The sequence below is a fragment of the Candoia aspera genome, chromosome 2, assembly GCF_035149785.1.
Source record: "Candoia aspera isolate rCanAsp1 chromosome 2, rCanAsp1.hap2, whole genome shotgun sequence".
Lineage (NCBI taxonomy): Eukaryota > Metazoa > Chordata > Lepidosauria > Squamata > Boidae > Candoia > Candoia aspera.
Genome location: NC_086154.1, coordinates 179,168,574 through 179,190,021, shown reverse-complemented (window position 1 = coordinate 179,190,021; position 21,448 = coordinate 179,168,574). Strand labels below are relative to the sequence as shown.

Here is a 21,448-nt window from a genome sequence, read left to right as displayed (position 1 = left end):
AATCTATTTCTATTGTTAACTGATAGGCCTTTAACTTCAGCTTTGTCCCAAAGGGCATAACAGTACTCTGGAAAAATTGTGTATTTATAACATGAAATTAATTGAAAAGTAATACTTTCGTTAGCCCTGCTGACTGAAAGCAGATATATATTAAAATCTCTGAGTGGGGTCATGCACTTATGAAATTTACAACCCTATTTAAAAAAAAAACAAATTGAAATATCTGCTTAAGAAATGCATTATGAATTACACAATAAGTGCTATGATGTTTACTCTTCTGCTCCTCCAAATAGCTTTCTTGGAAAAATAAAACCTTTCATGGTTCACTATCTTAAAATGATTCAGACAAAAGGAGATTTAATACTATATCATATTATAGTTGGACTATTTTTTTCTTTGTTTCTTGAAGAAGAAATGAAATTCATCCCATGGTAGAATATAGGCAAGGTAATAAGTAGAAGTGAGATTTTCTTCTAGTTGGTTGATAGTCTCACAATACCTGGAGTAGTAGAGAGGTCTCTAAGATGTCCTCCATCACTCTTTGTTAGTGAGACCTTGTGGTAACATGTGGAGTGCTCCCATTCTGTAGTTATCAGTGCAGTTAATTATGCTCTTATGCAATTAGCTGCAAGTTAATTAAAACCAAGGTTTATTACACTTCTCCGTATCCAAAATTCTTCTCAAATGCTAATCAAAACTCTCTTGCTTAGTGGTACAGTTAGTTTTATTACTTTACATTATCCATTTAAAAGAATCATTGATGAATATCTTTAATTTTCTGTTAGATTAGCCTTTTCTGAATCGCTCCTCCACATAGAGCCTTATGCTGTTGCCTCCTTATTCTACTGATTTCCTTTGAAGAGTCTGAAATATTACTGTTTGATGTTTTTCTGCAGTGTGGTTTTAATTCTGTTGGCCCAACCTGGTATATTGGTGTGTTCCAGGTTTCATGCCACCATGGCCACCATTGCATGAATAGGCAGTGCCTTTCATGGTAACCACGTTGACCACAACAAGCTCTCAAAACTTTCCCATGGCTTCAGTAACTTTCATAAATAAGATTCTCAACAAGTGTTTATGTTGCTTTGAATCAATATTTCCAATCTCTAGAGAGACAGATACAGCTGACTGACAAATGTTTGTAGACACGTTCCATTTAAAATGTTTATTTTCTTAGCAGCCACGGGTTAAATGATTTAACTGAACTTGACAAAGATGAGGAATATGCTTCCAGGCCACAGCTTTCTTTGTCACATATTATGATATATTCACTTTCACTCTGTCTTTATATGAACATATCAGTCTTATTTTATAATTTACTTTAAAAATTCATAATCAAAATTAGTGTAAATGAGAAAACATTTAGAGAAGACCAACATTTTAAAATAATATTGTTTTCCTTTACAAATAGACAATTTGAACATTTCTGTAGGGAAATTTGAAGTAATCCTAGTTGGAACCTTCCAGTTCATTCACTGTAATGAATGATATTTAATAGAACATACATTCCTAGAAAGAGTCCTATTAAAACTGCTGTAAGTAGAGGGTAAGGCTCAATATACAAATGGGCAAGTAAAGTTTGAGGAAAACACATGTGATAGAAAACCTGCATCTCTGAGCTTTCTATGCACATGGTAGAGGAAAAGAGAAGAAAGAAATCCTCAGACAAGGATAGACCCCTTTCAGAGGTGCTTCCTCCTGTCCTTGAAGTTAAGCCAGCATGCTTGGGACTGCCCCTTTTGCTGAGCCCTGTTCTTAAATGGTCTCAGTTTGCATTGTGAATGAATACAAGGAAATACTAGCAAGTTAGAACTGCTTAACTTTTTTCTCAAGGATATGCTATCTATTTTTAGAAAGACTACTGAAGTCAGTCATCTCTGTGTACTCTGATACTATTTTAAAAATCAATGAACTTCAAAGCAAAGGAATTATAGGACATAAGCCCACTCTCACATTTGGTAATTTACAACTGAATTGAAGTCATTATGCTGCTAAAAGATTTTCCTCTTCGACTTATTGCTGTTGTTGAAATCAAGGAATGTGTCATAATTCAATATATGGCAGAACTTTCTGAAACTTCTTAACAAAAGTGAAAGCTAAATAACAGTATAACACCCTTATAGAATCAATAGAAAGTTAGATGAAAGTTACAGAACATCTGGCCACACCCACTAACATTCACAACCAAGCCAAGCAGCTGTGCCTCATGAATGGAGTATCAAAACTGTTTGATTATGAGGATTGTAATAGCAAAATGTTCTCTGAATGTCTGTGTTTACATAACTAAAACTGCACCATTTGGTGACATACAAGCAATTTGGACTTTAAGATTTGTAGGTGTCTCAATATTTGGCACGGGTGGGGGGTATTTCCCTAGCTGGAGATGAAGGTAATACAACATAGTGATGATTGCCTATGCTGAATGACCACAGAATATTAAAAACCTTGGGGGGAAATGAATAAATAAGTTGAAAGGGTGAAACAGAATGAAATTTTGTAAGAAAAAGCCATGGGGTTTGATCTGGCTAGAACTATTGCACTGTAAAATAGAATGTAGTAAATCTACTACTACATCTGTTTTAGCTAGTTGGTTATAAACATAACCAAAAATTGATGGTATGCAATTTTGGATTAATCCATCTGGAATAATTTCTACTATTTTATATTAATTGTATATATATCCCACTGGAATTTTTTTGTAGTATAAAATTTATTTTTAAATCTAAGCATAGCATCAAGCCCATGAAGATAATCTCAACTGGTGCTATATTCTGTTAAAATTGCATTAAGTAAATTGTAACTTTTCTAGATAGTATTAAAGGGGTTGTAAACAAATTGGTATATAGTGCCAGAACGTGAATGACAAAAGCCCTGACTTGAGTAAATCCATCTTAACACAAGGATGCAAAAACTGTGGCCACGATTTGTGTAGATTCGCAAAATAGCCTCCATTTTGTGTAAGTGTAGCACACAATCTAACATGGAAAAAATCAGTTTATTCTTGAATTCCTGGAGCAGAACTCTTGCATAACTGCCTTATTACCATATTTGGTAGCAATGCCTAGTTAGTCCTAACTTTTGGTCAAAAGTTTGTGAAGAAATTGGGAAAATCATCCAATAAACTTTGATAATGAAATCATCTTTTGTTGAGTTATTGCCATCCCTTTATAAAAATGCAGCATTTTAAAGAAAAAATATCCTAGGTTTGTCATTACAGAACACTTTGCAATACTTCTTTTTTTGGGGGGGAGGGGTAGCTTGAATCAAAGTGGAAAATTTGATAATTTAATAAAATAGCAAGCAAGTATAGTTTATTCAAATCTGGTCATTATTTCCTAACTATATTTTATCTAATATATTACATTCATTTTTTTTTTTTAGAATTCTGTTTTTTAGTTTTTAACTTGTCTTGTTCATTTTAATAAAAAGCTATTACAAAACAATTGATAGGATAATTTGGGCTTCACTCATGGTGAAACTTTAATATCTCATTATTTTATTCTATATGTGTTGTTAAAATTTTTATTTTCTTGTGTGAACTTTATTTTCAGAGTTTATTAATAAGTTTTTCCATTGCTTTTTGCTTATATATATGCACTGAGCTTTGCTGATTGGTCTAAGCAATTGAGTAATTTTTTTCTTTGAAATTCTCCACCAGAAGATCAGCTGCTGTTATAAATCTCTTGAAGTTTTTGATGTAGCAGCTTTACTCTGCAAAAGACAGATATAGTACAAAAGAGAGCATAATAGGCTCTTAAGGATGTACAGGAAAGCAAGGCAGATACAAAAGTCTTCAATGTGTCCAGCTATTAGCACTTGATATGAAGGAAAATGACATATAAGGATTATCTCCCGTTTTTAATTGAGTTCTCTGAATAGAAGCATTTTTAATATGTAACTTCTTAAATGTGTTCTCTTTATATTGCTTTTCCCTTCACACTGAAATCATTTTAAAAATGTAACTGAGGAAGACTTAAAATATAATACATCGGGACCAGATGAGCAAGATGAAGAAATGAAATATAATTTGTTGAGACATAAAACCTAAAAGCACAAAAGGTTTTGCATAATACAGACTTCCTACCTACATATCAGAGATTCTTCTCCCAAAGAATGACTGACTTGATTTTAACAGAAAGGTATCATGCAAATACATTGATGTAGACTGTAAATAAAATGCATAGGGGTCTCTGTCATCAGCACTGGAAATTAGAGAGTGAAACTGCAGTTATGGCATAACTACATGTTGTACTAGTCTAGTCCTGACTTTCCTTTATTATACTTATTTTACCTTGTAGCCTGTCCATCTGGAACCTATAAGCCTGAAGGTTCACCAGGTGGAATAAGCACCTGTATCACATGTCCTGATGAAAATCACACTTCTCCACCAGGAAGTACTTCTATTGAGGACTGTATATGCAAGGAAGGGTATCGTCCTAGAGGTAAATCATGTGAAGGTAAGCTATTTCTTAAAGAAACAGCTCAGTTAAAAAATTAACATCATGAGCAATATTTCCTACTTGAGTTTCCTTTCCAAACCAGTTTGTCCACCTGGAATCCACTTTGAACTTCCATAAAGATATATTGTTCCTTCATGTCAGTTACTGAAGCCTAGAGTGATGAAAATTCCTTCCAGCAGATGTGCCCAGAAGTGCATGTGGCAATCCACAGTAACACCAAATGATGACACATATGTGATGATGTCATCACAGAAATATCCCATTACAGACTTGCTTCTGGACATCTGACCCAAGAATGTACATCATGTCATTTGCATGATGATTTGCTCAAGTGTATTATATTGCCAGTTTGCATCTCCCTTGCCCCTTGCAGATGCCCATGGCTATATACTGTACAGAAGGGGTATAAATTTTAGGCAGTTTTCTTTCATTTTTTGCATTCTTATTAAGGTACTTTCAGGAGCTTTCCAAGAACTTCAGCATTCTTAGGAACACACTTTGAATGCCCTTTTAAACAGAAAAAGACACTAATGAGGTAGAAACAATCGTTTGGCTTCTATATGATAGTGATTACAAAATGGCATATGCAATCAATGGATATTGATTGCAAAATAGTACCAAGAATATTTTTTCAGTTTTTGTTTTCTATAATCAGTTTAGGAATAGCATGAAGTACAATAATATATTCACTTAACCCTGGGAGAAATCCCTATTGAACTCAGTGGGGTAAAGTTCTGAATACAATAGAAATGTGCTGTGAATCATTATAACCATTTCCTTATTGTTGTGTATTCTAATTAGTGGTTCACTGCCCTGAGTTGCACCCTCCGGAAAATGGCTATTTTATCCAGAATGTCTGCAACAATTACTTCAATGCTGCTTGTGGAATCCGATGTAAAACAGGATTTGATCTCGTTGGAAGTAGCATACGACTTTGCCAGCCAAATGGTGTATGGTCTGGTTCAGAGACAACTTGCAGGGGTAGGAAGTTTTATCCTGGAAGAACAGTTGCCCCTCTGTTACTGGGTTGGCTTTTTAAAAATATTTCTGGTCGGGAAGAACATGCTCTTTTCTGTCTTGTTTGCTTGGCATGGCACTCCATTCATACATGCCTATAGTACAATTAACCCTGAACGGTGGAATTGATATTGACTATAAAATATCAGTTTTATATGCAATTAGTCATATTTGGATTACTATTTTTTATGCATATATATCTTATCCAAGCATTAAAGTTATATGTTCAAGTGACCTGGGAGAAAATTTCAGCCATTTAATTCTGGATAGCTTAGAAATATTTTCTGTGATTGGTTAGTTCTCCCAAAAGGGCTGTTTCAGAGGGAATTACCAAGCAGTAATCTTAACTGCACTAGGACCAGAATCAGCACAGTTAAAACTTCACCCTCCTCATGAGCTGTTTTACACTATGTGTGGGTAGGAAATATGGTACATCCATTTTCATATCTCTCTATGTGTTGGAAGTATGAAGAACATTGAAAAACATTGCTTATTGTATATTTGTACTTGGGCTGCTTGCCTGTGCCCCAACCTATCAGTAATTTTTATTTTGAGTTCTGGGCAAAGGGATTGCCTATCATGATCTGAACAAATGGAGCAGGATTTGTTTATTTTATTTTTGACATACTAATTAATCAGAGAACAAACATTCAGCAGGAAACTGAAAATACTGCTTGTACCAATAATCTTCCCCTCTTTAATCTGACATTTACAGTATTTCAACCAATACTTCCAAAATCTGAGTATGTAACAAAACATCAACCAACAAATGTAAGCAGTTGTCACAGTGTGACTGGATTCTTTTAGAACTGGATGTGTATTCAGGAGTACAAGGATAGCAATTGACACAGAGAACCGAAGACAGTGGAGGTTTTTAGGCTTCTTCTGTACTATTTACAGCAAAACTATTTACAGAGGTATTTACAACAAGATCCTGGCTTCTACCCAGTGTCAGGTTTCTTCTTAAGTCTCTCTCCCAGATACTATTTTCCTCTAACTTTCCTTCTTCACTTCCTCCCCCTTCACTCCTTCTCCCTCCCCCATTTCCAGGATTATCAAGAGAGGGTAAAAAGAAAGAACGTGCTGGATTTATGAATGCGTGTGCTCAGCCCTGCTCATCTCCTTTCCTTGGATCTGCTAAGCCAATCACTGTCTGTGTCTCCTCCATTGGGGGACAGACCTCTCTTGGGGGTCTTCTGCCCAGTCCTTGTCCAGAGGCAAGGGCTTCCCCGAAGACTCTGACCCTCTATCCGTAGCCAGTTGTCTCCCTCCTTCCCATCTTGGGCCTTGGGTAAAGATGACGTCTCTCTGGGACTTTGCTTCTCTTCTTCCAGGGAAACCACCGTTGACTTTTCTTCTTCCTCTCCAACTGGGAACCAACAACTGCTTCGCACACTCACATTAACTTTTTTTGTTGTTGTTTATTCATTCAGTCGCTTCCGACCCTGACTTACTCTACTACTTTTCTCTCCAGGCATTCCCTTCTACACCAGTCTTGGTAGTTCTCATTTTCTTTCCACATTTCTCCCCCCTGTTTTTCCTTCTCTCCTCCAATTTTGAGTTAGACTGGAAGCATGTTCCCCAGCAACTGAGGAGGTGGGTGTCCCCCCACCCCAGGCTGTAGCCCTCAACACCTATATACAAGGCTGGATCAGTGGGAATGCTGGCTGCTTCTGCCCCACAACCGTACTGGCTAGCAGCCTGGTCAGCTCATTAGCCCTCATGACAGTACAGAAAAAGGGGAGAAGCAGCACTTCAAGGCTAGAATTGAGCAGCTTCTCCCCTTTATCTCTCTCCATTTGCTGACTCGCACTACTAAAAACCATATGCCGCAGCATTCTTACTGAAAATGTAAACATTGCGGAAATTGTTGTCAATTTCCATTGCAGTATTTTTCACACTACTGCATTCTTCCTCTGTTAACTTTATTGGGAGGTTTTCCTCCCAAACTATCATGTTTAATTTGTTATTAATAATAGGGGTATCAAAATAACTATGTTCAGTATATCTACAAGTAAATAGGTATACACAACCATTTAGAGGACGTGTACGTTAACATTATATTTTTTGATGCCTTTAAGTCAGCCTTGACTCCTGGCAACTGCCTGGACTAGTCCCTGAGTTTTCTTGGCAAGGTTTTTCAGAAGTGGTTTGCCCTTGCCTTCTTCTTCCTAGGGCTGAGAGAGAGGGACTGGCCCAAGGACCCCCAGCTGGATTCGTGCCTAAGGCAGGACTAGAACTTGCAGTCTCTCGGTTTCTAGCCCAGTGCTTTAACCACTTCTCCAAACTGGTTAGACCTGATCTGACCTGACCTGACCTTACTTTCTGAGGCTTATATGATGCTCCAAACACAAGCTACTCTGATGTACATTCCATATAAAGTAATTCAGTTTAAACCTAATACAGTACAGATTGGTACCAGTATATTATTCCACAGGCCTTCTGCAATCCTAGCAGCATTGGGACTGCTCTGATCTCTAGGGGCAGGCTGCTCTGGGTAGGGAAGGGCTGCAGCAGAGAAGGCCCATCCCTGCGGTCCCCTGGTGACAATGCTGCCTTGAGGCTGGGACCTGAAGCAAGCCTTCCCTTCCAGATCTTATCAGGCAGGCAGATCCAGTTCCGAGTAGGCCCTCATGCAGCTATCCAAGCCTACCCATTGAACTGCTTTTTCCTTCATTTGATTATTTCTGAAGAGATCGTATTTTCTGCTTATTTGTTGTTTGATCTAACGGAGATGACTTAGTAAAAGAATTCATATGTTTTGGCTTTAGCAGCTAGTGTCTAATGCTCTGGCTTCTTTATTCCATTAATTTCCTTGGAAAAGTCAGATAAATAACTGTTGGGATCCTTTCCAATCTTGGTTTTCCACCAGTATGTATGGTTTTTAGTACTGCTATTCTCAGCCTTATAATGTGGCTCTTCTCCACTCATACATTAATAGAGCATGTTGTGGGCAAATGGGAAATCAAAGGAATTATTGACCATCACATTAATCCCAACAAAAACCTGTCTCCCAGCTTTTGATCATATATATTATGAAAGGACAGCAGAAAACTATGAATTTCTTCAGGCAGTGTTAGATTGTGTTGTTGAATTTGTATAATTTGATTTTGTTTGCTCTCTTAGAAAAATATGGCACACATATGTGACAAAGCACTACTTTAGCACACAGGTGAATGACACAACAAAGGCCAGGAAAAAACTGTGACAAAAATGTTAGCAGTCAGTCATTGTTTTACACATGCACATACCCACTAGGGCTGTGCAAATCCTTCAGAAAAGATGCTTGTAGAACATGGGTGACTGCATGATGCACTTCTTTTTGAAGCTTTAAAGCATCTGTGTCTATTCCCAGGCTCCTGCAGCTGCTTCAGAAGCTGTTCCCAGCTGTCCCTGTATACTCAAGTGAAATGGCTGTGCACGCACATGCGTTTGGAGACATTTGGGAACAGTTTACACAGCAGCCATCTGATCCTGGGAAAACGATTTAAACAAATTCAGAATGAGTCTCCTGAGCTTTCGTTGTATGTGCACATGTGTGCAAATGCCACAATCCTGCTTGTGCTACATACCTGAAATACTGATGTGAATATGCCATAAGCATAATACCCACTGTAGCTATAGTAAATGAATTGGAATAACAAGATTCATAACACAGAAACATAGATGGAAGAGCATGGGAATTATGTCAAGAGTCCTTTATTCACAATGTGGTTTTCATTTAGTTTCTCTGGAAAGATGATTCCTTGACAAGCGAGCTAGAATTCCAGTCACTGATGTAGCCAGTGTGAGAGTAGTAGAGAGCCACTGTACTTCCAAATATTGAACATCTGCCTATATTTGATACCCCACTTGCCTTTGTTAGTGCTCTAGCATTTGCACATCTTTGACATATCACCAGCTCATTTATTGTAAAGCTGATAGTAAGTTCAGGGCATGAAGGTTCTTTCCACTCACCTTGGCAGAGTTCAAGAAACCAAGCAAAACAAATTCTTTTGTTTCTTTCTGAACCTTTTTTTTTTTTTTTTGGTAATGTTTGGTCTCTGTTGTGACAGGGTAGAAAATTATGCATTATCATCTTACCACCAGACTTTTCTCAAACTCTGACTCCTGAAACGCCTTGTTCCCATGAAAAACATCCATTCTCTTTTGAATTAATAGTGAAAAACTACACCTGTAAAGAAGTCACTGATGAGTGCTTTCCCAGAAAAATCTCTTAAAAGTACTTGGAAATGTTTCAGGACATTCATCAGATTTGGGGTGGGAGGCGGATAGACTCCAGTGGTGCTTTAAGGAGGCATTCTTGTGCTGAGGTTTGGGTCTCTTTAATCCTCTCTCTGGTTTGTTGCTTGAAATCAAATCTTGCTTGTCTTATTTATTTATTTTACTGAAATTGACCAACATTTTTGCTTTCCTTGGAACAAGATTTCCCTTTGGGGACGATGCTTTCTTACCTTAGATACTGCTTGGTGTTCCTTGCACTGTGTGGCTCCTTTTTTGGTCTGCTGTATCTTAAGATTACCAGGTTTCTAAACTCTTGGATTTTTTATTTAAAGGAAGGTCTGAAGTTTGCTTTTTATGACTTCATCTGACATTTCTTGGACCCAGGGACTCTACTGGGAAGAGGCAGGAACGGGTTTTGAACTGTCTTTTTTCATTTCAGAATTAAAAGATGCCTCTTTTAAAAGCATATGAAGGAAAGTTTGCCACAAATTTACAGTATATGAGACTAAAGTCAGATTAATGCATTATTTTTATCATTTCCCAAAGGAATGAAGTGCTAGGTACTCTAGAAGCAAGGCTAATTAAAAAAGACCTCAAGATGTGTTTTAAATTACAAGAAAGAACAGAGGGAGAAAGAACACATCAGAGCTAGGGAGAAAAAAAAAAAGGAATGTGACTAGGAATAGGTAAAGAGCTTGAAATTTTTTCTAATATGCCAAGGGTAGATGTAGACGGCTAATGAGATCAAGTAGTGGGGAAAATAGGTGAGATTTGTTCTCACTATCCACGTTCTAGGATCTTAGGTATGGGAATAATTCTGTAAGGTAAGATACTTGTCATGCCTGACAGTCTGATATTCCCAGGATAATAATAACTGTACTATAGATCTATAGCTATAGATCTCTATTGCAGTTATTACCCTGTGAATAACTCCCAAGATCAAAAGTCCACTGGAGTTGGAGGAATAATATTCCTATCTTCACTTTAATCCTGTTGCATATAGTTTAATTGAGGTGTGTGTGTGTATTTACAGAGAAGATGGACATGGTATGTATCTCTGACTCAGCTACTTTCTAGTAAAAATGCTAACAAGTGTATTTTAATCTCTGCAGTTCGCACATGCCCCAAACTCTCAAGCCCTCAAAACGGCCATATTAATTGCTCACTGAGTGAGATCTCCTATAAGACGGTGTGCTTATTCACTTGCAATGAAGGCTATGAACTGGAAGGCAACACCAAACTTACCTGCCAAGGCAACTCACAGTGGGATGGGAAGGAACCAAAATGTGTTGGTATGTTTCAAAACATAAATGTATATCTTAACTTCCCTTTATTTTTTAAAAAAATGTTTGGTCGCTGTGTCTATATAACTTACCATACAACTTTTTGCAGCCTTCCTTTATGTTCTTCCACAATCATTTTTTAAAAATGTATTACATAGGATATATGTTGGTATAAGAGAACCGTGGATATTTATTATAACAGAACTGTACAACTTGGAAGAAAAAGTTCTGGTTTTAAGCTTCCAGTATTCCAGAGAGAAACTTTGAAAACATAATTGCCAGTTACTGTATGTTATAAAAATGTAGAAATTATCACAAGTTAGAATAATTAACTTGTTAATGAGCAAACTCCATTCTCTCCATTCTCAATATGCAGAACGCTACTTGTCTAAAATATATGAGTTTTAGCTTTTATTGAAATAATCTACTTTCAATATGTGCTTCATGTTAAATTGAAATCTGCTGGTGTAAGTTACACATAAGCAGCAACAGCAAACCTTTTTCACAGTCCTAGACCAGAAGTAGCTGTGCATAAGCGTTGGGCCCTGGACAGTGCAATATCTTTCATTTCTACTGTCGTTTTTAATACAGTAGCTATCAGCTAGTGCTGGTTTTAAGTTATCTGTATTAAAAATTGCCTGGTTTGGTGTAGCAGTTCTATAAGAATATGGGAAGATGTGTAAAAAATGTCTTTTTTTAATAAAGTCCTTCTTAGACCTCCTTATTCCAGAGTTGCTGGCTACATTCCAAGACAAAGAATAAGAAGTCCCCTGCAATATCTCCTCACTCAGTCTGCTCTAGTGATTATTGGAGGCAATGGGGATACGTAAGGAGAATCCCCTTTGGTCATGTTGCAGGACAATTTTTCAGAATGTAGTTTGGTGTTTGCCAGTGCAAAGGAAAATGGAATAAGCAGGCTTTGAAACTAGTACAAACTGGAGGACTTACTATCTTCTATCACTGCTGCCTGCCCCTATTAACTTGCCAACTGATCTCCAGAAGGTTTGCAGCCTTCAGCTCCCTTGTTTCAAATTCTGTGGGGAGGATTTAAAGGACCATTTCAGCCAGACCCCAAAGAAGGCTGCAACAGATTTTTTGTGGAGGTAAAGCATAATGATTTGGAAGGCTGTCTAAACTGATGTCTAACATTTTATAAAGAAATGTCATATTGCTGGTTTTAAGCAGTTCCCTCTGACCTGATTATGTTGATGTTCTCTTATACTTCATATGCAACATTTACATAGGTTTTGATATAAACATTTGCATTTGTACTATTGGCTGATAAAACATGAAATGTGTTTTCCATTTGTTCATGTTGACAGTAATGTACTTCTTTTCTGTAGAGTTGCATTGCCCTGCCTTCCAAAAACCAAAAAGTGTTATTGTTCACCCTTATATTTGTGGGCTTGAACAATCAACATATGGAACTGTGTGCCGGCTCAGTTGTCCAAATGGATTCTTTTTGTCTGGTGTTAGAGAAGAACTGAGGTGTTTAAACACTGGAAAATGGAGTGAAGATCTGCAGAAAGCTTTTTGTAAAGGTATGGATTTTGACAATAATTTGCTCTTGTTAAAAAGAGAAGAGTTTTAAAAGGCTTTGAAGAAATATATAATAATAATGTTGAGGTTAGAGAAACCAAGATTGAGGTAATTAGCAATAGTATTACTACTAGAAGATCTTTTTTTTTTTTACACATTAAGTGAATGGAGGATATGGAAACAATTTCCACATTTCATAACCTACCTTTTGAGTCTTATTACAGATACCTTTGTTTTTATTATTCTGGTGGTTTGACATGCACTTACATTGTTATTTGAGGGAGAGGAAACTAAGGTGGATAAAGCCAGCTGTAATAGAAATAAAGCTTCATCAGTATGCAGTATAAATATTGACCGGAAATTATAGCTTTTTAGTTGTTGTTTATTCGTTTAGTCGCTTCCGACTCTTCGTGACTTCATGGACCAGCCCACGCCAGAGCTTCCTGTCAGTCGTCGACACCCCCAGCTCCCCCAGGGACAAGTCCGTCACCTCTAGAATATCATCCATCCACCTTGCCCTTGGTCGGCCCCTCTTCCTTTTGCCTTCCACTCTCCCTAGCATCAGCATCTTCTCCAGGGTGTCCTGTCTTCTCATTATGTGGCCAAAGTATTTCAGTTTTGCCTTGAATATCATTCCCTCAAGTGAGCAGTCTGGCTTTATTTCCTGGAGGATGGACTGGTTGGATCTTCTTGCAGTCCAAGGCACTCTCAGAATTTTAGCTTTTTAGTAGTACTGTTTATTTCAGCTAAAACCACATAAATTTATGAGACCTAAGTCTGGCATGTAGCAGAAATAACACTTTCCAATACCTTAGTTAAAGGATGAGTCATGTGACTTCCTCCTTCCCTCCTTAGCCTTAGCTGTGGTAAAATATTACATTTGTAATAGGCTTAATTCTAGACATCATTACCTTTTTAGCCCATTTGAAATAGCATTTGAGAGGTACTAACACAAAATCACAATTAAACCTGAATGCACTAACTTCTATGATGGCCCCGGCCTTGCAGAATTGCAGAGAAATTTAATCCAGGTGTTATACTGCATATTAGTTAAAATCCCCAGTAGTGGGCTAATTAATGGTCATACTTGGCCTAAGGCAGTTTTCTATGTTCTAGATCTCATCTATTCTGCACATGTCTTCATTAGCCAGTGCTTCCTTGGCATGTGGCTTTTCAGGTTGCTGCCTATTTTATTTGCCCAGTTTCTTGAGCCAACCTCCTTTGCACACCTGTTAGAGCAGTGTTTTTCAAACTTGGCAACCTTAAGATGTGTGGACTTCAACTCCCAGAATTCCCCAGCCAACCCATTCTTCATCTTACAGACTGTAACAGTTCTTCATAGTTCTCTGTTTGATAACCACTTTTTTGCTTCAATTCCTTCCCCACATTCCCCTTTATGACTAGAGGACTCAATTGTATCCCAACCTTGGGTTTCTTTGGCCATAACTTTATTTTGTACAGTCTTTCTTCAGTCTACTGGCTGGTCTTCCTGTCCTTTACCTTCTCCATCTCTCAGAATCTTCCCAGTTCTTTATCATTTGATAGTTGATTTTAATAGCATCCATTTGAAACAGACAAGCTGAATTGGAAGATTTGGCTCCAATTGGGCCAAATGTTCCTTGGGCAATTTAGGAATGAAGGGAGATCAACTTAGTTAAGCCCTTTAATATCAGCACTTTTTCCACAAGCACAATGCAATTTATATTAAATTGATGTTTTTCTTTTTTGACTAAGGAAATTATTAACCCTGCTACACATTTGATCATATGTACAGTATATTGTGATACAATTGGATTTTAGATCAGTAATGTATGAGCTGTATTGAATTATGTGATTACTGTATGTTCTTGCCTAATTAAAATGGAGATCATTGCTACAACAATTGCAAAATTTAAGAAGTCTTCATTCCAAGGCGATAAAGTTTTTGCTACAGAACTGAAGAGATTTGAACTGTATTGGCCATAATATACAACTAAAGAAAAATAATAATATATGTTTTCAACATTTCAAAAATACTGTACATGTTTTCCATTTTTTAAATAGCTGATAATCAATATTGTTGGTGTGTTTTAAAACTTAAGAAGTGGTCCCAAAGCAAAATCTGGTTACTTCTAATTATTGTAATGTGCTCTCACATCTTAAAAACATAGAATACAAATCCTATAGCTATTTCTGCAGAGATTTTTGGATGGTGGATTTCTTGGATGGTGGAATTCTTGTTGTTTGTCATGAAGCTGGTAATGTATAAGCGATTGTTGCTTGTAGATATAATTCCCACTTCTGTAATTTTATTTTATTGATAATATTATTTTTAAAAAGAGAACAAAAACTGCTCTTACATTAAAATAAAAAATGGTGGATCTGAATTTCAGAAAGTTCTATTCAGGTTATGAATGGTAACCTTAGTATAATATGTGGGGAATTTTACGGACACAGTTATCTGTCGGAAGAAAGATATGTGCCTTTCAATAGATCACTTTTCCTAAAATAGTTAAAAATGCTTTTTAATGCACATGCTCAAAGTTGTCTTATGTATCTTATGCAGACATTGAACCTCCCCAAATTAGCTGTCCAAGTGACATTGAAACATCAACTCTGGAAAACCAGAATGCTGCAAATATTAGCTGGCAGGTTCCAGATGCAGTCGATAATTCTAGAGATGAGGTAAGCAAACACTAGAATGTAAACTGTGTTTTGCATCACTATGTATGTTATTCATTACTGAAATAACATAAGTAAGCTTTGAACTTTCAGAAATTAATACACTAACAATTAATAATTGCAAATGATGATGAAGATGATGATTAAGCCAACAGTTTCCTTTTTGCTATTGATTTGAGTCGTGTGTATTGTATAATGTCTGCTGTATCAATACAGGAAGATAATGACAGAACAAGAAAAGGCTTTACTTTTGTTGAAAAGTTTTTTTTTTAATGTCTGTTGCTTAATAACATAGCTGCATGGATTTGCTTCACTAACCTACATGGATTTTTTCACCAGTGCAAGTAGCTTGCCTTCATCCTTCTTAAATGCAAGGTTTATATATTTTATGTAGCAGAGAAATTGCTTTTTAATCAATGAGCCACAGTATTTTACGGAGTGTTGCAACATTTTCTCCAAAGATCATCTTTGAATTAAGGAGGACCTGAGAGCATTTGCAGGAAAGAAATCCATGCTTAACCTCAATTTCTTCTCCTTTGACAATGGAGATGACTGGTTCTTGATACTTAAGTTCAGTCTTTCCTAAGAATGGACTATTTAGTACTTCATCTACCTTTACTAAGACTGATCCTGTTACAGGTGTTAGTTCAGGTTACTCCAGCATTTATACCACCTTACCTTTTCCCAATTGGAGAAGTTGACATTACATATACAGCAACTGACAGAGCTGGCAATGAGGCAAGCTGCTCTTTCAAGATCAAAGTGATTGGTGAGTGCTATTGAGAAAATATACATACCTTAGTATCTCAGATTAAATTTAGTGACCATCCCTCCCCACCCCACCCTAGCACTAATTAAAGGGTCATACATATACCTGAAAACAGCTCAGTCTTGCATTTTGTTGAGTCTGTAAGAAAATAAAGTTCCAGATTTGTAAGCATCCTGTCATTATGCAAGACTGCGTTATGTTGAAAAGCAGTTGTTAATGTAGTCATGGAAAATTATTTTCCCTTTTAAGAACAATGAAGCTAAAAATCTCTCTTTAGAAACTTAAACTGATTCAAATGGAGCAACCAGGCTGCCAATTAAACAATGGAACTCTGATCTTGTTCCAATTGAATTAGTTAGCCTTTTATTTTTATTATTTCTGGGTATATTCCTTACTTTAAGAACGTCTTGGTCTCATATAAATATGCCCTGACTTTAGAACTGCAGTGGGAGCTTTGCAGATTATGTTATGTGCAGATTATGTTATATTGTTAGACTATGCGGAATGTTAACAATTAGAGACAGGCCTTCCTTGGCCATAAGATCAAAATTTGCATTTTGATAGAACAAGGATGGATAACTTTTTGGTGGGGGCCCCCACCTTTTTTAGAAGCTTGACAGCTTCTAAAACATTTAATGGTTAGAAAGATTGTGTTAAGCCAAATGCTGGACTTGCACATGTAAGCATAATGTAGGACTTTCATTATATCGGTACTTACACTGTTGTCTCAAAATGGCAGGAAATCCTGCTGCTGATTTTCTGCAGTTGTAGTTGATTTTACAGTTTCTAGAGTCACTCTGAGGCTGGGCATTCTCTTGTGCCTCAGATTGTTCACCCTTATAACAGATATTTAATGTGCATTTCTTTTGTTATTTTAAAGAGATTATAAATATATTTCTGCTTTTCAATTTAAATTTTTGTCATCTGTCTTCTGTTTGCTGAAGCCCCAGGCCCCTGCAGCTCCTCGGCCCCCTTCTGTTTAGGGTAAAGGACAGTTACATCTTGGTTTGTAGGATTTTATGAATAAGTCCTTTAAGATGATAGTGGGACATCTGTGTGCTGTTGAACCTCATATATGAAAAGTATTCTGGCCACGTTTCATCTGCAGGACAGCCCCATTATTACACACTATTAAAGCACTGTGCTGATTCTTATCAGGTGAATAGTGTTATTGAATACATATGTCTGAAGTTAAAAGCTTACCTCTGCAAGCTTGTATTATCCATTAGCTTCATGGAGCTTCTTTCCAGTGTGCATATGCTTAAGATCAGCTGTGGCCTGCACAGTGTCCGATGGTTGAGGGCTTGTGGAGGACAGATAAATATCTGCTATGATGGAAGCTGCACAGCTAGTTCTTTAAACATTTTATCTCAGTCTTAAACATGATCTAAATATCCATGCTGCATACATACTGATACAACATTTTTTATGTTGTACTCATTCTCAAGTCTAAAAGGAGAAACTATTTCAAACTTGTATGGAAAATCAATTTGATTTTCTTCTTTATTTTTTTTCGGCTGATCTTTGAGTCAATGTTCTTCATAATTTCAAATCATTCAGACACTGAACCCCCAGTAATTGATCAATGCAGATCTCCACTACCAATTCAGATCACTGAGAAGGAGCACAGAGTAATGTGGGATGAGCCACAGTTTTCAGACAATTCAGGTGAGTGACTTTGTTCATAGGTTCATTTCTTTTTTCTAATTATTTTGGGCATTAGTTTGGATTACATTTGGATAAAGTTTGATCATCAGTTTGAAATGTTGCAGTAGGAAATGCTGTCATCTGATGATGAAGCTAAAAAATTGTGTCTTTCTTTGACCTTATATCCACAACTAGCATGAATTAGAATAGAAAAGTCAGGATACTCTATATGAATGTTTAAAGCACATTAATGTTTGAAATACATTAAAGGATTGCCAAGTTACATTAATAAGGAACAGTACAATTCCCCATCAGTTTTCTATTTAGAGCAAGGAGTTTAATCCATATTTATTCAATATTTTTCTTGCAAAACTCAAGCATTTATTATGGTCTGCAAAATGCAGCGCACACAACTATTATCTGATTTAGAAGAGTAGAACAAGTTGTTTCATTCATTGTGTTGTCCTGGTAAATAAAATAAAAGGAATTTGAGGATTGATTAAATCATATTAAGGCTGGGATATACAAAGGCATTAATGTCCAATAGACTGAATTATATAAAATCAGACTACATAGTTTGTAGACTGTACTTCAGATACGTAAGGCTCAGAACAATTGTTTGGGGTTCCAGGTTATAAATTTGAGGTACGTAGCCTTGCAGAATATTGGAAATGAAATGACATCTGTTTCCCTGTTTTGTTTCTCACTATTTCAGGAGCCGCCTTAATAATAACTAAAACCCACTCACCTGGAGATCTCTTTCCCAAAGGTGAAACAGTGGTTCAGTACACAGCCACTGACTTGGCTGGAAATAATAGGACCTGTGAGCTTAACATTGTCATCAGAGGTTTGTATTTATGATGCTTATACTTAGAATGTTTTGTACTGTTGAAGAGTATTAAAGAGTATTCCTCCTCTGAATTCAGATTTTGGAATTCCAAATTATCCAGTCTTACATCAGAGAGGATCCCATTAATTTACAGTTCTCTGTAACACTGATTTCATTCATTTTAAAGAAAACTTAATTTTATATAGAGTATTCTGTGCATATAGTACCACAGCTTTTGGTTTCTTGGATTTTGTGTAAGAGGTCGGTCATGATGATGTGCAAATTATGCAAGAATTTATTTTTTTTTAAATGGAGTGACTTATCAATGAAAGAAAGAAACTGGAAAAAGCACTCCTAGTATGCCATAGGTTCATTATGTAGCATGAGGAGGAATCATGCAAACCTTAATCTGAAATACTTATTTTTCAGGTTCTCCTTGTGAAATTCCCTTTACTCCAGTGAATGGTGATTTTAAATGCACTGAAAATGAGACAGGAGTTAACTGCACATTACTTTGCATGGAGGGATATGATTTCACCACAGGTTCCAATGAAAATTACTATTGTGCTTATGCAGATGGTATCTGGAACCCTCCTTACTCTACTGAGTGGCCTGACTGTTCTTGTAAGGTTTATCTTTTATATTTAGTTGATTGGTTGATTGTTTTTCAAGTGACTGGTATGTCAATATTGTAATTCTTTCCTAAATGTGAATGACACCTGATTGAGGACACTTGTTCTAATGACACTTGGTTCTAAGTTAACCTGGCTTATGGTGCTAGTTACTGAGTAAATGATGGAATAATTTCAATTTGAATAACTTCAGTGCTGCTGTTATTAAATAGAGATTCAGGGGATTTTCCCATTCCTAGAACCATCCTTTCTCCTTCTTACAGACATCTCCAGGAACAGGTCCAGGGGTAAATCTGAATCTTTAACTATAAAGTAAATATTGAAATGTCAGCAAAATCAGATAGATAGATAGATAGATAGATAGATAGATAGATAGATAGATAGATAGATAGATAGATAGATAGATAGATAGATAGATAGATAGATAGATAGATAGATAGATAGATAGATAGATAGATAGATAGATAGATAGATAGATAGATAGATAGATAGATAGATAGATAGATAGATAGATAGATAGATAGATAGATAGATAGATAGATAGATAGATAGATAGATAGATAGATAGATAGATAGATAGATAGATAGATAGATAGATAGATAGATAGATAGATAGATAGATAGATAGATAGATAGATAGATAGATAGATAGATATTCTGCTACGTAGTATGACTTTTTTCCAGATAAATAAGCTGACTTGGATGTGTTTTAAAAGCAACAAATGTTTTCCCACTTGAGTACAGTTAGGATTTCATTGTATCTTATATTATGATATGATATGATATGATATGATATGATATGATATGATATGATATGATATGATATAGGTAGTCCTCATTTAACAACTACAATTGGGACCAGCAACTCAGTCATTAAATGAAGCAGTTGCTAAGTGAAACTACAACTGTGCTTATGATCTTACTTCAGGTTTCCATTGCTTTACAGGGCTACAAAGGTCATAAATGCAAGGATTGGTCATCAAGTTACTTTTCCATCACTGCCATAACTGAACAGTCACTAAATGAGGCGGTAGCTAAATGAGGATATATTACATTACATTACATTACATTACATTACATTACATTACATTATATTATATTATAATATCTGGTGCCTAGATTGGTGATTGGGGTAATCCTAGTTTCTTATTTTTTTCTTTATGCAAAAGGAACTAAAAGTAGCTTTCACTTTAACATAATGCAATTTAACATAATTTAGTACAATTCAGGCCCGTATACTTTTTGCAGCAATATGCTAATAATAATACAATGTTTTCCAGTGAATCGTTTGGCAAATCATGGTTTTAAATCCTTTGAAATGTTGTATAAAGCAACACGATGTGATGACAATAACCTTCTTAAAAATTTTGTGGAAGTTTTTCAAAGTGCACTTGGTAAAATGGTGAGTTACTGGTGAATCATTATAAGATCCTAATGTGATAAATATGAACACAAAGTGTGAACAGTAGAAAAAGTAGCATACCTAGCATATTTGACACCTGGAAAGGGACATTTTTTAGCAACCCTCGCCCTTCATTGCTGAACGCCAGTTTGGTGCAGTGGTTGAGGCGTCAGACTAGAAGCCCAGAGTCTCTGAGTTCTAGTCCTCCTTAGCCACAGTGCCAGCTGAGTGATCTTGGGCCAGTCATTTCTGTCAGCCCTCAGAAGAAAGAACTGGCAAGCCACTTCTGAACAATGCTGCCAAGAAAACTGCACACACTTGTCCAGGCAGTCATCCAGAGTCAAAACTGAAGTCACCGTTCTTTCCTTCCCTCACTGCTGTGCCACTGCCAACAGCCAAACAGCTGATCGGTGCAACCCAACTTCATGCCCACCACTAGCCTCCTTGTGTCTTCGGCGACACCCCTCTTGTTGCCTACACTTGGGGCAAACACTCCCCATCCTCCCCTTGATACACCACTGAGTAAAAACAACAATGTATCTGATTACAGAACTAAATCACCTGTTACTAATTGAAATAGAGAACTACTGAATGTAATAATTCATGTCACTAGAATTATGTATTAATTTTCCCTGGCCACACCTGCTTTATTACCTTTCAGTTTGCAAATAAGGATATCTATTTCTGAAGTGGATCAGGCAATCAAACGGCAGGGAGGTTGTGTCTTTCTCTAAGTTTTTAATTAAAGAAGTACAGAACTGCAGATTCAAGGGGTCCCTACCCCATTAGCCTTCTGGAAGGCCGTGAAGACCCGGCTCCTCCCCCAGGCATTAGGCTAAGATGTGGGTTGAATCAGGAGGCCAATAGTCTGGTTGGTCTGGTACCTGGAGGAGCAGTTGTGGTTTCTATTCTTTTTTTTACTGGCTGTTGTAAGCTGCTTAGGATCACTATATGGGATAGATGGCCATATAAATTCTTTAAGTAA

At 36.7% G+C, this 21,448-nt stretch overlaps 1 protein-coding gene across 1 annotated transcript in view; it reads left to right on the top strand.

The window, feature by feature from the left end:
- The window catches only part of SVEP1 (sushi, von Willebrand factor type A, EGF and pentraxin domain containing 1), a 131,403-nt gene that overhangs the window by 35,729 nt on the left and 74,226 nt on the right, over positions 1-21,448 (top strand). Inside the window, exons 4-13 of the mRNA XM_063294984.1 lie at positions 4,299-4,457; positions 5,262-5,441; positions 10,814-10,993; positions 12,328-12,525; positions 15,069-15,187; positions 15,824-15,953; positions 17,514-17,621; positions 18,316-18,447; positions 18,859-19,053; positions 20,342-20,463. Coding sequence (XP_063151054.1) covers positions 4,299-4,457; positions 5,262-5,441; positions 10,814-10,993; positions 12,328-12,525; positions 15,069-15,187; positions 15,824-15,953; positions 17,514-17,621; positions 18,316-18,447; positions 18,859-19,053; positions 20,342-20,463 — 1,523 coding nt within the window. The remainder of the gene's footprint in view (positions 1-4,298; positions 4,458-5,261; positions 5,442-10,813; positions 10,994-12,327; positions 12,526-15,068; positions 15,188-15,823; positions 15,954-17,513; positions 17,622-18,315; positions 18,448-18,858; positions 19,054-20,341; positions 20,464-21,448) is intronic.